Genomic DNA, 12,604 nt, shown 5'->3' with positions numbered 1-12,604 from the left:
TGCACACACACCGCGCTAGAAAAGGTTTCTATGTACAGTACATCAGATCGGCTGGATCTGGCTTGCTTGCTTTTACACCGGGTCTAGTCCATCCAAGTCACGCTCTTGGTGACAAGGAATTCCTCCAGCCCTTGGGATGAGTTGAAACGGCCCCATCCGCTGTTCTTCACTCCGCCGTGGGGAAGCACGGGCTCGTCATGGACAGTCATGCTGTTGATATGGACGGCGCTGCACGTATGGCAATTAGCAAACTGGACTCGGGAGTCAGAGAGTGCGACAGAGGGAAACCTACCCTGATTGAATCTTCCGGGCCATCGCCAGACCTTTGCGCAGGTCTTCCGTGAACACCGCCGCAGACAGGCCATACCCACTGTCATTAGCCAGGCGGATGGCTTCCTCGTCGTTGTCCACGACCATACAGGCTGCCAACGAAGCAAAGGCCTCTTCTTGCCACACGGCCATGTTCTCCGTCACATCGCCGAGAAGGATGGGGGGCATGCGCACACCACCTCCAACCCGGGTCGTCTCCTCATCCACCGAACCAGAAAGCAGCTGGGCGCCATTTTCAAGTGCATTCCGAACCAGCCGTTCGACCCGCTTCTTGGAAGCTATGTTGACCAGTGTCGGAGGAGGGGACGAGGAATCAAGGTTAGAGTTAAGCGTCGCCTTGAGCGCATCGATGAAAGCCGGGGCGATGGAGGAGTGCACAAGGATGCGGTCCGTGGACATGCAGATTTGCCCCGACTACAGTGGCATCAGAATGGCCCAGCCCCTCAGGAATTGAAGGCGGAAAAACTCACATTGAGGTAAGCACCCGCTAGGACGCCCTTCACGGCGGTCTCAATGTTGGCATCCGCGCGCACGATGGCACTGTTCTTTCCGCCCAACTCCATCAAGCAGGGCTTGAGGTTCTGCCCACAGACGGCGGCAAGCTTTCGGCCCACGGCCGTGCTGCCGGTGAAGTTGATTTTGCGCACCGCCGGGTGCTCAACCATGGCGTTGACCACCGCAGGGGCATCCTGCGGCCGGCAGGAGATCAGGTTGAAGCAGCCGGCTGGCACGCCTGCGTCCACGAACGCACGGGCCAGCGCCCAGTAGCTGCAGGGAGTGGCTTCGGAGGATTTAAGGATTGTTGTGTTACCGGCAGCGAGCGCGCAGGCGGCTGCACGAACGCCAAAGACGTACGGGGCGTTCCTTTTCAGAAACGCGAGTCAGTCAATCTTATCACACATCCCCAAATTGTGGAGAGCGCGTTGCCTGCCTTGCACGACGACCGGGAGAACACAGCACATACCAAGGTACAATACCCAGAATGACCCCCATGGGCTCCTTGTAGATCATCGCACTTTGGCCCTCTTCCTCGACGACGGGCACACTGCCACAAATGGAAGTGATGCGCCCCGCGATATCCCTGAGCATGCGAATCCCGAGTGGAACGACGAAGAATTGCGACGCACCCACATCTGCGCCCATCTCCGTCCGCATGTACTCCGCGTTCTGCTCGAGGCGACTTTCCAGAATGTCGGCCGCCTTCAGGAGAATGTCCCGCCGCACGGTGGGTTTTGTCTGCGACCACGCCGGAAACGCCGCCTCTGCTGCCTCCACTGCGCGGATGGCATCTTGTGGGGAGGCCGAGGCAGCTGCCCAGCAAGGCTCGTTGGTGTAGGGGCTGACTACGTCGAATGTAGACTCTGATAATTCCTCCTTTCCATTGATGATCAAGGGGATCACCTGGGGACGAGTGGGTGCAGTCAACGCTGGTTTCGTAGCGAGGGGAGTATTCGTCATGGTGGGAAGGAATGTGGTCTGTGGTATACTAGACTCAAAACCAAGCAAGTAGGTTAGAGCATGCACTGAAATTGATATATACCCTGGCAAAAACCTGCAGTGTCCTGGCTTGGACCCTGCCAAAGAGGGAGTGCGATCTTCATCTTAAGTATGGCTGCTGGGTTGGCGAGGGAAGAATAAACCAGGTCAACAAGAACGGGCCGGACGGAAATCCCCACTCCCGACTCAGCCTAGAGAAGTGCAATCAACCTGCACTTATTCTTGGTACTTATGGTCTCAGTGCAATTTGTTCCATGTCATCTAGATGATGGCCATGATCTGGACATTCTCAATGCTGGAAATGTCCAACGCACCCCAGAGGCTTCTCCTAATGCTAATTCTGTAAGTGATTCATCGTCCACATGTTTTGCACATGGCATGCCGTCATGCAAGTCGATCCCAGCGATGATTCTTACCTATTCCAGCTGACAGCGGATTAACCTTACTGAGACTATTGAAGATGCTAACTGCCTTAGACTCAACTTTGCCCACCAAAGGACGCACCAAGTGATTCTTTATCGAGTTCAGAATTGCATGTGGGCATTGTTGTGTGCCTTTAAAAGGAGGCCATCCCCTGACTTGCCGGCCTTTTTAACCGATGGGCACTGGACCGTTGATTTTAGGTAACGCACGACCTTTCTGGGGGTCACAGACAATTGATCGGCGCGGCCGACCATGGTCCAGCACCGCGAAAGGTGTAGACTATTGCTCCTAGTCAACAAGAAGAGCAGGACAGCCGGATTCGAATGATCGAGGAGCGCTTTTGTCAGCGCAATCAATTGGCGAAGCGATGAATCGGATTCTGGACTCTTTACGGCCGAAAGCACAGGATTCAATTTCGACTCCCATTGTCTGTGGTGGTGGAGTATCCACTCAGCGTGGTGGAGCAGCCTGGCCGGAGGGGAGACTCGGTGGATTCTGGCTTCCTGGCATCTGGTTCAATCAAAGGGCGATCTGACTCCGATGATCATCTGGATTGGGGAAGAGAGCAGCTGAAATGCTCCATCACAGTTCCCTCTTTGGCTGTTAGGCTGCCGTTCAGATGCGCATATTGGTCTGCCCACCCACACCGGATTTGACCGGCTAGGAGTTCGAATCGATGGTGCAGGTGCAGAGCGATGGTGGTGAAGGCGCGACTCGTGAACGACCTCCATGGGTCAGACAGTTGGTTCTTGAGCGATTTCATCCCTTAATGATTGTCACGAGAAAAGGAGAGGAGACTGATGCCTCGGTTGCATTGCTACTTGGTACTAAGTACGGAGTACGAGTACTAAGTATATACGCAAGCAAGCAATCAATCGCCAGCCGATGGTCGTCAAGCTTGACTAAATCGGTACCGTCATGGACTCACTCATGGTCCGAACCCGCGGAACCCCGCCCTGAACCGATAGAGGCAAGCGTGGCGGGATGGCGCCGAATTCCCGTCGGACTCTGAAGTCTGAACTGACTCGTTCCAATCTACTCCGTAGAGCTCTCTCTTTCTCTGTGACTCTCGCTTCCTTTCTCCCGCTCCTATCCGTCCGGAAACAAGGGTTCTGTGGTTCTTTCTTTGGACGGTGGAGCCCAATTTCAATGGCACGAGCCATGCCACCTGCAAGCCGCTAGTTGTGCGTGGTTTCACCTCCTACTTTATTCGCATAAGCAACCTAATCAACGTAATCAATGGTTGCTCCTGCTCCTGCCTTTTCTAGAATAAGCGATGCATCAGGAAGATAATCCCTGTATAAGCTCATTGGGCCGAGACTATGAACCACCCGCAGAAAATTTTCACCTCTTCTGCCTGCAGAGAATCTCATTGAGATTCAGAACGTGCATACTGGACTCCAATGTTGCCTTGCCACGAGCTGACGCAGATCCTCTGATCGCGGCTCGTGCTTTCTCAAGATCGGCGGGTGAAAGCCTCTTTTGCCATGTTGAAGCAATCACCTACTCCACTGTGGCAGCAGGTGGTCCTACTCATCGATGTCGAGCTAGAAATGAGATTGCCCAGTGCATCCCACAATGTCTCAAGCTTCCAATAAATGACAAATGCGCCAGTTCGCAAGCACTAGTAGGCGAGGATCCTTCGCTCCGGAGTTCCTATGCTGAGACCCATCGGGCAGGTTCTCATATGATCTGGCTATGCAATGTGTAGGCTACATATTAAGCGGGTTTCCACTTGTTCCTGCAGACTCCGTGAGCCTCAGTCTTCATTTATGCTAATTGCTGTTTGACCCGGGGGTGGCCTTCATATCGATCGTCAATATCTAGGATCGCTACAACACTTTTCTGAGGTGTTGATACCACTGGCTTTGGCCTAGTATCCACCCCCGTGTACATACTCAATCAAGGATGTTGTGATTGTCACATTTCACCTCAAACATATGACCTGTCATTCATTTATCCATATCCATTCGCTTCATCCAACTATAACCTTTACCGATACATCCACCATGGTCCTCACCGCGAGAGGGAAGGAGATGATATGCATCGTGTCGGTGCTGGTCGGTCTCTCCTTTATTGCAGTCATACTACGCGCAATCGCCAGACTGAAGCGAAGAGTTCACTTTGGCGTTGACGACTATCTTTCCTTTGCGTCAATTATTCTCCTCCTCGGCATGCTGATTGAACTGGGGCTCTGTAAGTCGAGCGACGCCGCCATCACCTCAAAACCCGCTAACCTCACCCCAAGGGGTGACCATCGGAGGCAACGGAGCCCACCAAGACAGCCTAAACAATGGCACCATGATGAACTTCTACAAGGTAAGCCTCCCTTTCTCTCAAGAGACTTGATCAAGCATCTAACCCCAAAGATATAGATCTTCCTAGCCAACCAATTCACCTACTTCCTCCTGTGCCCGGCCATCAAGGTCTCGATCATCTGTTTCTACCGGCGGGTCTTCACGACCAAGCCCTTCCAATGGACGACGCTGGGCATCAACATCCTGATCACGCTGTGGGGGTTGGCGATCTTCCTGGCCTGCGCGCTGCAGTGCCGGCCGCTGCGGGCCTACTGGGACCACAGCGTGGCGGGCCAGTGCCTGGACGGGATGACGCTGATCATCACGAACCAGGCGTTCAACGTGCTGATGGACTTTGTGATCCTGGTGCTCCCGATTCCGATGATCTGGGGCCTGCACCGCGCCTGGCAGGACAAGCTGGCGCTGAACGGGGTGTTCGCGCTGGGCGCCTTCGTCTGCTTCGCCAGCGTCTACCGCATCGTCGTACTCTTCTGGATCGACGCCGCCGACACCACCTACACCGTCTACCAGGCCACGCTGTGGACCCACGTCGAGCCCTCCATCGGCCTCATCTGCTCGTGCCTGCCCATCATCCGCGGCCTGTTCCCGCGCTTCAAGGTCCCCAGCCACCGCCGCTACCGCTCCGCCCCCTACTACATCCCCACCGACGTCAGCACCTCGCAGTTCGTCGTCTCCGCCGCCGGCGCCAAGCCCGGTGCTGCCGCCGCTGCCGCCGCTGCCTCCGACTTCTACAAAATGGAGGAAGGCCTCGGCTCGCGCTCCACCTCGACCGACGAGCGCGACGGCTCGACCTCGTCCATCTTCGGGCAGAGCCATCACCACCACCACCATCCCATGGACATCACCGTGCGCACGGACATCAAGATCAGCGAGGACAGTTCGAGCGGTCGTGCGTGAGAGCCATCTGCACGCTTCGCTAAACATCTCAACTGCCAAAACCTCAAGGAAACCAGTCAGTACCCAGGCGCAACACGAGCCATAACCGGCATCTCAAATTCCCCCGCCCCCAATGTGCCACCCGACCAACCAAGTACCTTGCCTACAGCGTCGAGATGTCAAAACCATCGCGAAAATCCACATATAAGGCTGACCGTGTTGCCTGGGACGCGTCGCCAGGGGTCTGAAACGCCGTCTGGCCAATCAGCTCCCGCGCTGCGTTGAGATGTCAACCGATCATGAAATTCCACCGCTAGGGCTGAGCTCCTGGCTGTGTTACTCGGGACGCGTGGACGCGCTTGGGGGGGGCAATCAGGTGTCTGGCGCTGGCGAGATGTGAAAGTATCACGAAAATCCACTTGTAGGGCTGTGAACGTGTTTGTTGGGACGTGAGAGGGTGGGGGAGATGGCCATGTGGGAGGGCGTTCGGGGCGAATCTGATAAGATTTGGGGGGGTTGCGTGGGATGGATGGGCTGGATGGTGGGTGGCGAATGCGGCACAGCTGGGTGGGCGGGGATAACTCCCGTTCCTCATTGCAGTAGCTGTGCCTCTGTAGAGGTCAACGAGATCAACGAGGTGAGAGGGTTCGCCGAAGTATGCAGGGTGTGAGGCTGGATCGTGGTTTACGGGTTACGGTGATGGTGGACGAGGCTTCCTTGGCACATAACACCTCCGACCAGAGCGCGGATTTCCTCGGCCGTGTTCATCTTCGAGGCGAAGGGACAGACACAGTACCCTCAAGTGAGGTAGAAGGGATCTACGCTCCTCTTCTGCCTCGACGCACTCTTTACTTTCAGCATGTTGATCTCATAGAACAGAAAACTTAGAATAGACGAACGCTAATGACCGCAACGAAGATTACGACTTATTGTATCCTTTCCCCGCCATCCAGCTCTTCCCCATCTGCATAGAACTCCTTGTTTCCAACTTTACCTGTCAGCCGGCCGAGATCCTAATGTGTGCACCTGACAAGAGTCCCTTGCAAAACCTCACCACGCTCAAACATCCCCGAGCATGCTCAATGCACCGCCTGCTCAGCAGCAAACTCCTAGAGCCACAAGTTAGCACCCCTGCCCCATCTTCCCAGAAACAGGCCGACCTACCGGAAACGCCTCCGTGATACTCGTAGCCACGCGCTCTACATCCTCCGCCAGACTCTGCACGCCCGCATCCCACTGCCGGATATGCCTCCCGAAGGCGACAGACGACGACCCGGCCGCCTCGAAGTGGATGACCCCATCGATCTGATCGATAGTCCCCTTCAACCGACCCTGCTCCACCATGCGCGCCGCATACGCCTCGGCCTTCTCGCCCGCCGTAAACTCGCCACCCGCCTGCAGCCCCAGAATCACAGCCAGCGCATCCGTCGTAATGTTCTCGTAGAGCTTACTCGCGGCGACGAGGTTATGCTCGACGACAGCCTTATCCAGCACGGTGGAGCCATCGGCCGTGACGGCCAGCTGGTGGGGAGCCAGCCGCAGGGCGAAGGCGGCAACCTCGGCGGGCACGAGCAAGCGATCGAGGAACATCTTCTCGAGGATAGCGAACTCGTCCACGGAGGTGGCGCGCTCGTCCTTGTACAGGGTGCCCAGGAGGCGGGCGCGCTGGGGCCCGGCGGGGGCCAGCACCGCGCAGCGGATGGCGGCGGCCAGCGCGTGCAGCCGGTCCGCCTCGTCCACGAGGCCGGCCGCCAGACTCACCCCGAAGTACTCCTGGCTGGCGTCGAGGAACCGGCGGCGGGCGTCGAAGATGCGCGCCTGCGCCAGCTTGAAGTGCAGTTTGAGCTCCGGGTCCGCGATCTTGGTCGGCAGGTTCTTGATCCGGTTGAGGACGGCCTCCGCGCTCGTCGTGTCGTCCTCCTCCAGGTACAGCCGCACGATCCGGATCCACAGCCGCACCTTCGCCAGGTCCGTCACCTGCCGCTGCGAGCTGTCGATGTGGATCCCCTGCAGCGCGCGCGCTGCGGCGAGGTAGTCCTCCTCCGCCTCGTACGCGTCCGCCAGAATCTCCCGGATCGAGGCGTCTTGCTCCTCCACCGAGGTCGAGCGCGACTGCAGTAGGGCCACGGCGTGTTGGCCGACGGTGATCTTGGTGGTCGAGGGGAGCGGCCGCAGGAGCGTGACGAAGTGGTCGAGGAGCGGCCGCGCGGCCACGATGCTGAGGCTTTCGCTGAGGATCGAGTCTAGGTAGGCGGTTAGATCTTGGGGTAGCTGGGTGGGTGGTGTCGTGTTGACGAGCTCGGTGAGGAGGTCGGTGTATTGTTGGAACTTGGTGGGCGTGTTGGTCGAGGCTTCAATCTCCGATAATGCGGAGGTGAGTTTTTGGGAGGCCATGGTGGGGATGTTGTGAGGAGTTTGTCGGGGGTGAGATGGTGAGAAGGTGAGAAGGATAGGGCGTGTCACAGTCCGGAGTGTTATTGAAAGTATTGTGGGAGTGTTGGCATAAAGGTCGTGGCAGGTTGGATATCAGAAGATGAGGGGTGTGTTGCTTGTTGCTCTGTCGGTGGAAGACGTCGGCGATGGAAGCTGGAGGCGGAGGACCGCTTATCGATAAGCGGCTCAGCTCAGCTCCGATTAAAGTATAAAGTTAACACACCACTGTCTTCACCCGTGAGGTTGACGATCCAATTAGCCCGATTTTTATCGAATCACATCTGAAGGAATATATGCAAGAGGTCAAGGACGTGCTAAGGCGATGCCTTAGCTGGGATGGCCACCTTACCGGAATCTAATGCAGGGGTGTGTTACCTCTATCAATCAGTCAGTCTTACCATCAATCACTATTGTCCAGGCATCTGCCTAGATGTCTCATGCAGCTAGAAATCATGAAACAGGAAATGTTATTCCTCATTAAGTTTATTCCACCGCATCCGCGAACCGAAACAAAGAATAAGTTAAGAACACTGAAGTCAAAACAAAGAACCTTCAAACAACCTTCAAAGAACATTCTAAACACAGGCTGGAGTGCTTCTACCAATCCCCCCCCGAGAGTTTGCCACACCGCCTTGGATCCCGCCCGTTGAACCGCAAAGCGGAGAACCGCAAAGCGGAGAGAAAGAAAGAGACCAAAGCATGCAACCTCCCCCCATCAACCAACTCTCACTCCCCCCTCTTCCATTGCTTTCACCACTTCCTGGGGCACTTCATTGACAGTCGCCCAACTTTGAGAACTAGACGCCCTTGCACTTGTGAGCTGCCGCCTGAGCCATCCTCCCCGACATCCCGCGCCACCGTAACAATCCACTTGCCTGGCGTCATGGTTCCCCAAATCAAGCAGGACCCAGACGCTCAGACGGCGCCATACATCAAACCCGACCCCGAGAGCAAAGACACCGTCCTCGCCGACATCGACGACGAGGATCTGTACGAAGATGCCGGCGACCTAGATTTCTCGCAGGCGCAGCGGAGCGTGTGGCTCTCGCGCCTGCCCCGGTCGCTATGGGAGCATTGGTCGAACATCACCAACCACCTGGACGACGACGAGGAGGTTCAGATCGGAACGATGAGAGTGGAAGGGACACCGAAAGATATCAAACGAGTAAGCGACCATTGCAGAAAAGATCCGGGTGGAACTTGTTTTTCCGCTCGGGATAGCTTCGGCGTCGGGAGTGAATTGCGCATGAGCTAACCACCGAGCTTCCCTCGCGTTGTAGGTCAGCTTGCGCATCCCCGAGCGAGACGATAACCGCGAAATCCCCAAAGACTATATCCTGCAGCGACAGACGATAAACACGGAAGCCACGTCGCACTCGACGCAAAACACCTACCTCTTTACGGAACGGGAAATTCCCGGCCAGGAAAATCGCATGGTCGTCTTTGGCGAGGCTCGTTCCGCGCTGTACGAATCGATGAAGCGTGAGATGAAGAAGAAGGAGCGCAAGAAGAAGTGGGAGCCCTACGTGCGCAAGACTGTGCCTAGTATGTATTGTCCGGGGGGAGGTGCTGGGCTTGATGTTGTCGCTTACACGGATACTAGAACAAACGGCGCTGGTTGGCAGTATTGGGGAGGAGTTTAACTGCTTGCCGGTTGAGAATGAGGAATTCAGGATGTTGTCGGAAAAGAAGGCAATGGAGGCGCTGAAACCCAAGCGTGAGACCGTCTTCATCGATAAGATCCCCGGCAAACTGCTCCAGTCGCGGAATGCGCTGCCGAGCGACAAGGGTGCCTTTGTGGTAAGTTGTGGATATCCTGGGTTGCTTGATTTCGGATCTTATGCTAAATCACCGATCAGCAAGCTACCAAGCCTGCCAAGCTCAAGGCCCAGGAGAACAAAACCACGCGTATGCCGCAGAACGAGCTGCTGGATCTCATCTACCAGGCCTTCCGCGAGTACAAGTACTGGCCTTTTAAGACGCTCAAGGCCCGGCTACGACAGCCTGAGGCATATCTCAAGCAGACTCTGGAGCTGGTGGCTCATTTGGTCAAGTCGGGAGACTTCGCAATGACCTGGGAGCTCAAGCCGGAATTCAAGGAGAGCAACTATGCGACCGCGATGGCCTATGGCAATGCCAAGGAGGAGCTTCCTCCTGGTCTCGACTATAACTTTGATGAAGCCTCGGAGGATGACCCGATGGCGTCGGGAATGGTGACTGATAATGATGATGCACAGTTTGAGAATGTTGTCTAAAGAGCACCGGGATGTATCTTGCATAGGCCATGGCGTTTCCTCTCTTCTTTCACTCTTTTGGGTTACTGGAGTGATGTTTTCATACAGATTTGTTCTAGATACATCTAGTGAGGGTTTAGACCACTGGCTCACCCATCACATACCAGCTATCGATATTATTGTATCACAATACTTAAGTAAACTTCCAGTGAGGCCAGCTTCTTTGGCCAAGCGAAGATCAACATTCTTGCCAGGCATGTATTTCTACAACACGGTTGAAGGACGTAATCACGTGACTATTTTGCCGCTGACGGCTTTCGTCACTCACCCTCTCTCGTATCAACAACACGCTCAGTAGCTTGACTCCCATTCACAACTCAACCAACCTCTCCAAACAGACAACATCTCATTCACACTGTAACCTACTAACGTGACCGGTAATTTGACTTCGCCATTATGACAGAAGATCAAGATCTCATGGCTAAGATTAGCCAGCTTGCTGGTAAGCCGGAGCATTCATTCATCCTTGCGCGCGAGCGCCCTCATCCAACTGCAACCCGCTAAACCCCTCGACACCAGGCCAGATCAACCGACACAAAAACCAACACACGGAGTCCCCTTACACCAGCGAAATTCCCGCCGGCCAATATGCATCACGGCATGTGCCATCGCGGGGACGAGGCTGGGCGCCGTATCGCGGCCGACAATACCACCCCCGCGGCGGCCGCCCTGTCGCTGCCCCCCACCGCCACCGCACGCTCATCCTCAACAACACCACCACGGCTTCGGGAACCCCCGGCTCGACGCCTTCTGCGGGAGTCGGGACGGATACTGAAGGGGAAGCCAGCGGCACCAACAACAACAACAACAAATGGGTGGCAAAGCGCGACCGGCATATGCAGTTGATCAACTCGGCCATTTACGACAAGGAGGCTCAGTCGCGCGCCAAGGCGATGGAGGCGAGCCGCAAGGCAAAGTCGCAGAAGAAGGCCCAGATCGAGCAGGCCAGAGTGCTACGGTATGCGCAGGGCCATGGTCGGATGTATCAACCGTCGGGGTTCGGCGCCCCGCCGCAGGTTGCTACTACTGCTACCGCCGTTGCCGCGGGTGAGCCGGGTGCTGAATACCAAGTTCTGGTCAACGAGGTGCCCTTCCGAGTTGCGCGCGGCGGAAGTAAATTGATCAGAGTGTCTGGTGCGTGTTTCTATTTCCGGATCTTCTGTTTCCGTTCTCTCTCTCTGGGGATCCTCCCTCCTTTGTGCGAGAGCTGGCTTACCGATGGTAGATGATCCGAATACGGCCAACAACACGCCCAAGAGAGTCACGATCGCCGGGGTGGTCTTTGTGCGCAGCAAGAATGGTAACCTGCATCGGCTGGGTGCCGTTACGTCGAAAAGGTGACTGTCTCGTTTTGAGCCTTGTGTGCTTGCACTTACATGTATTACAGAAAGCCGATGGCGGTTAAAAAGAAGGACGCTCTATGCCAGCGATTTACTACGACGGGTACCGACACTTTCCCCACGATAGGCTTTCGGTCGCCTATTATCCCTTTGACCCCTTCCTTTTACCGTCTGCTTGCCTTAGATAAGTGCTAACCCGACTGTGTATCGGTTGATCTATAGGCAGTTGCTACAAAGGACCTTTGTGTCCCTACACGCACGATCCCCACAAAGTCGCCATTTGCAAGGATTTCCTCCAGACTGGTAAATGCAGCTCAGGTATGAGTTGTGATCTCTCCCATGAGCCTTCGCCCCATCGATCCCCTGCATGTGTGCATTTTCTTCGCGGGCGCTGCGCGAACCCCGAGTGTCGCTACGCCCATGTTCGGGTGACACCTGGCGCTCCTGTGTGCAGAGACTTTGCCATCCTAGGGTACTGCGAGAAAGGCGCCGCGTGCGACCAACGACACGTGCACGAGTGTCCCGACTACGCCAACACGGGCGTGTGCCACAAGAAAAACTGCCGCTTGCCCCATGTCGACCGCGCCGGGCAGATCAGGAAGAATGCCGCCACCAAGACTGAGGGCGACGATGACGACGAGGAGTCGGACGCCTCCAGCGATGACGAAGAATACGACGCAATCGACTCGGATGACGTCGACTCGGACGATCTGGACGATGATGAGCCGGAGCTCATCGCTGCCGCCGGGGATGACATCGGTGACCTCGCGCGGCAGCAGGACTTTGTCCCCCTCTAATTGTTCACCCTTTTGCCCACTGACACGCGTAGCAGTTCTGTAATTGACACTTGGCTGTGATAGTATGGAATTGAATAGGATCGCTGGCAGAATCTGAAACAAGACGAAGTGAAAAGAAAAAAAAAAAAGTGAAACTGGGATGCAAGAAGAAAGAAAAACAAGGAATGGAGAAAGTGAAATCAGACTTGGTTTGGAATAAGATTTTTGATACCTCATGGACTGTCTGTCGTGTACCAGTTGCAGGCAATGATACCCCTCCTCAGGATGTTTCGTATGTCAATCGATTAAAGATAGAA

At 55.6% G+C, this 12,604-nt stretch overlaps 5 protein-coding genes across 5 annotated transcripts; 3 read left to right on the top strand and 2 right to left on the bottom strand.

Moving 5' to 3' along the window:
• Window positions 1–83: 83 nt before the first annotated feature.
• On the bottom strand, window positions 84–1,788 carry BO86DRAFT_379932 (aldehyde dehydrogenase; the record flags this gene model as incomplete). The annotated part of the gene is made up of 4 exons (XM_025670697.1): window positions 84–228; window positions 293–744; window positions 801–1,194; window positions 1,295–1,788. The coding sequence occupies 4 exons, from the start codon at window positions 1,786–1,788 to the stop codon at window positions 84–86; spliced, it is 1,485 nt and encodes a 494-aa protein (XP_025527003.1).
• Window positions 1,789–4,259: 2,471 nt separating this feature from the next.
• On the top strand, window positions 4,260–5,465 carry BO86DRAFT_314802 (uncharacterized protein; the record flags this gene model as incomplete). The annotated part of the gene is made up of 3 exons (XM_025668061.1): window positions 4,260–4,446; window positions 4,499–4,569; window positions 4,626–5,465. The coding sequence occupies 3 exons, from the start codon at window positions 4,260–4,262 to the stop codon at window positions 5,463–5,465; spliced, it is 1,098 nt and encodes a 365-aa protein (XP_025527002.1).
• An 881-nt stretch (window positions 5,466–6,346) lies between these two features.
• On the bottom strand, window positions 6,347–8,189 carry BO86DRAFT_340276 (COP9 signalosome complex subunit 4). The gene is made up of 2 exons (XM_025669039.1): window positions 6,609–8,189; window positions 6,347–6,553 (listed from the first exon to the last, which is right to left on the bottom strand). Exons 1-2 carry the CDS (start codon window positions 7,836–7,838, stop codon window positions 6,524–6,526), a joined length of 1,260 nt encoding a protein of 419 aa, XP_025527001.1. The 5' UTR covers window positions 7,839–8,189; the 3' UTR covers window positions 6,347–6,523.
• Window positions 8,190–8,760: 571 nt separating this feature from the next.
• On the top strand, window positions 8,761–10,132 carry BO86DRAFT_314755 (transcription factor IIF subunit TFG2; the record flags this gene model as incomplete). The annotated part of the gene is made up of 4 exons (XM_025668057.1): window positions 8,761–9,042; window positions 9,158–9,422; window positions 9,481–9,677; window positions 9,737–10,132. The coding sequence occupies 4 exons, from the start codon at window positions 8,761–8,763 to the stop codon at window positions 10,130–10,132; spliced, it is 1,140 nt and encodes a 379-aa protein (XP_025527000.1).
• A 435-nt stretch (window positions 10,133–10,567) lies between these two features.
• On the top strand, window positions 10,568–12,308 carry BO86DRAFT_379928 (CCCH zinc finger protein; the record flags this gene model as incomplete). Its single annotated transcript, XM_025670696.1, has 5 exons — window positions 10,568–10,613; window positions 10,691–11,305; window positions 11,397–11,508; window positions 11,559–11,680; window positions 11,734–12,308. 5 exons carry the CDS (start codon window positions 10,568–10,570, stop codon window positions 12,306–12,308), a joined length of 1,470 nt encoding a protein of 489 aa, XP_025526999.1.
• Between the last annotated feature and the right edge of the window lie 296 nt (window positions 12,309–12,604).

This window comes from Aspergillus japonicus, assembly GCF_003184785.1.
Source record: "Aspergillus japonicus CBS 114.51 unplaced genomic scaffold BO86scaffold_29, whole genome shotgun sequence".
Classification (NCBI taxonomy): Eukaryota; Fungi; Ascomycota; class Eurotiomycetes; order Eurotiales; family Aspergillaceae; genus Aspergillus; species Aspergillus japonicus.
Note: the sequence above shows the minus strand (reverse complement) of the source record. Positions and strands in the feature narration are given on the sequence as shown.

Coding starts and splice junctions, on each gene's coding strand:
- BO86DRAFT_340276 (XM_025669039.1), bottom strand. CDS start 7,838: ATGGCCTCCCAAAAACTCACCTCCGCATTATCGGAGATTGAAGCCTCG. Junction 6,554..6,608: donor GTATCACGGAGGCGTTTCCG/GTAGGTCGGCCT, acceptor TTGTGGCTCTAG/GAGTTTGCTGCTGAGCAGGC.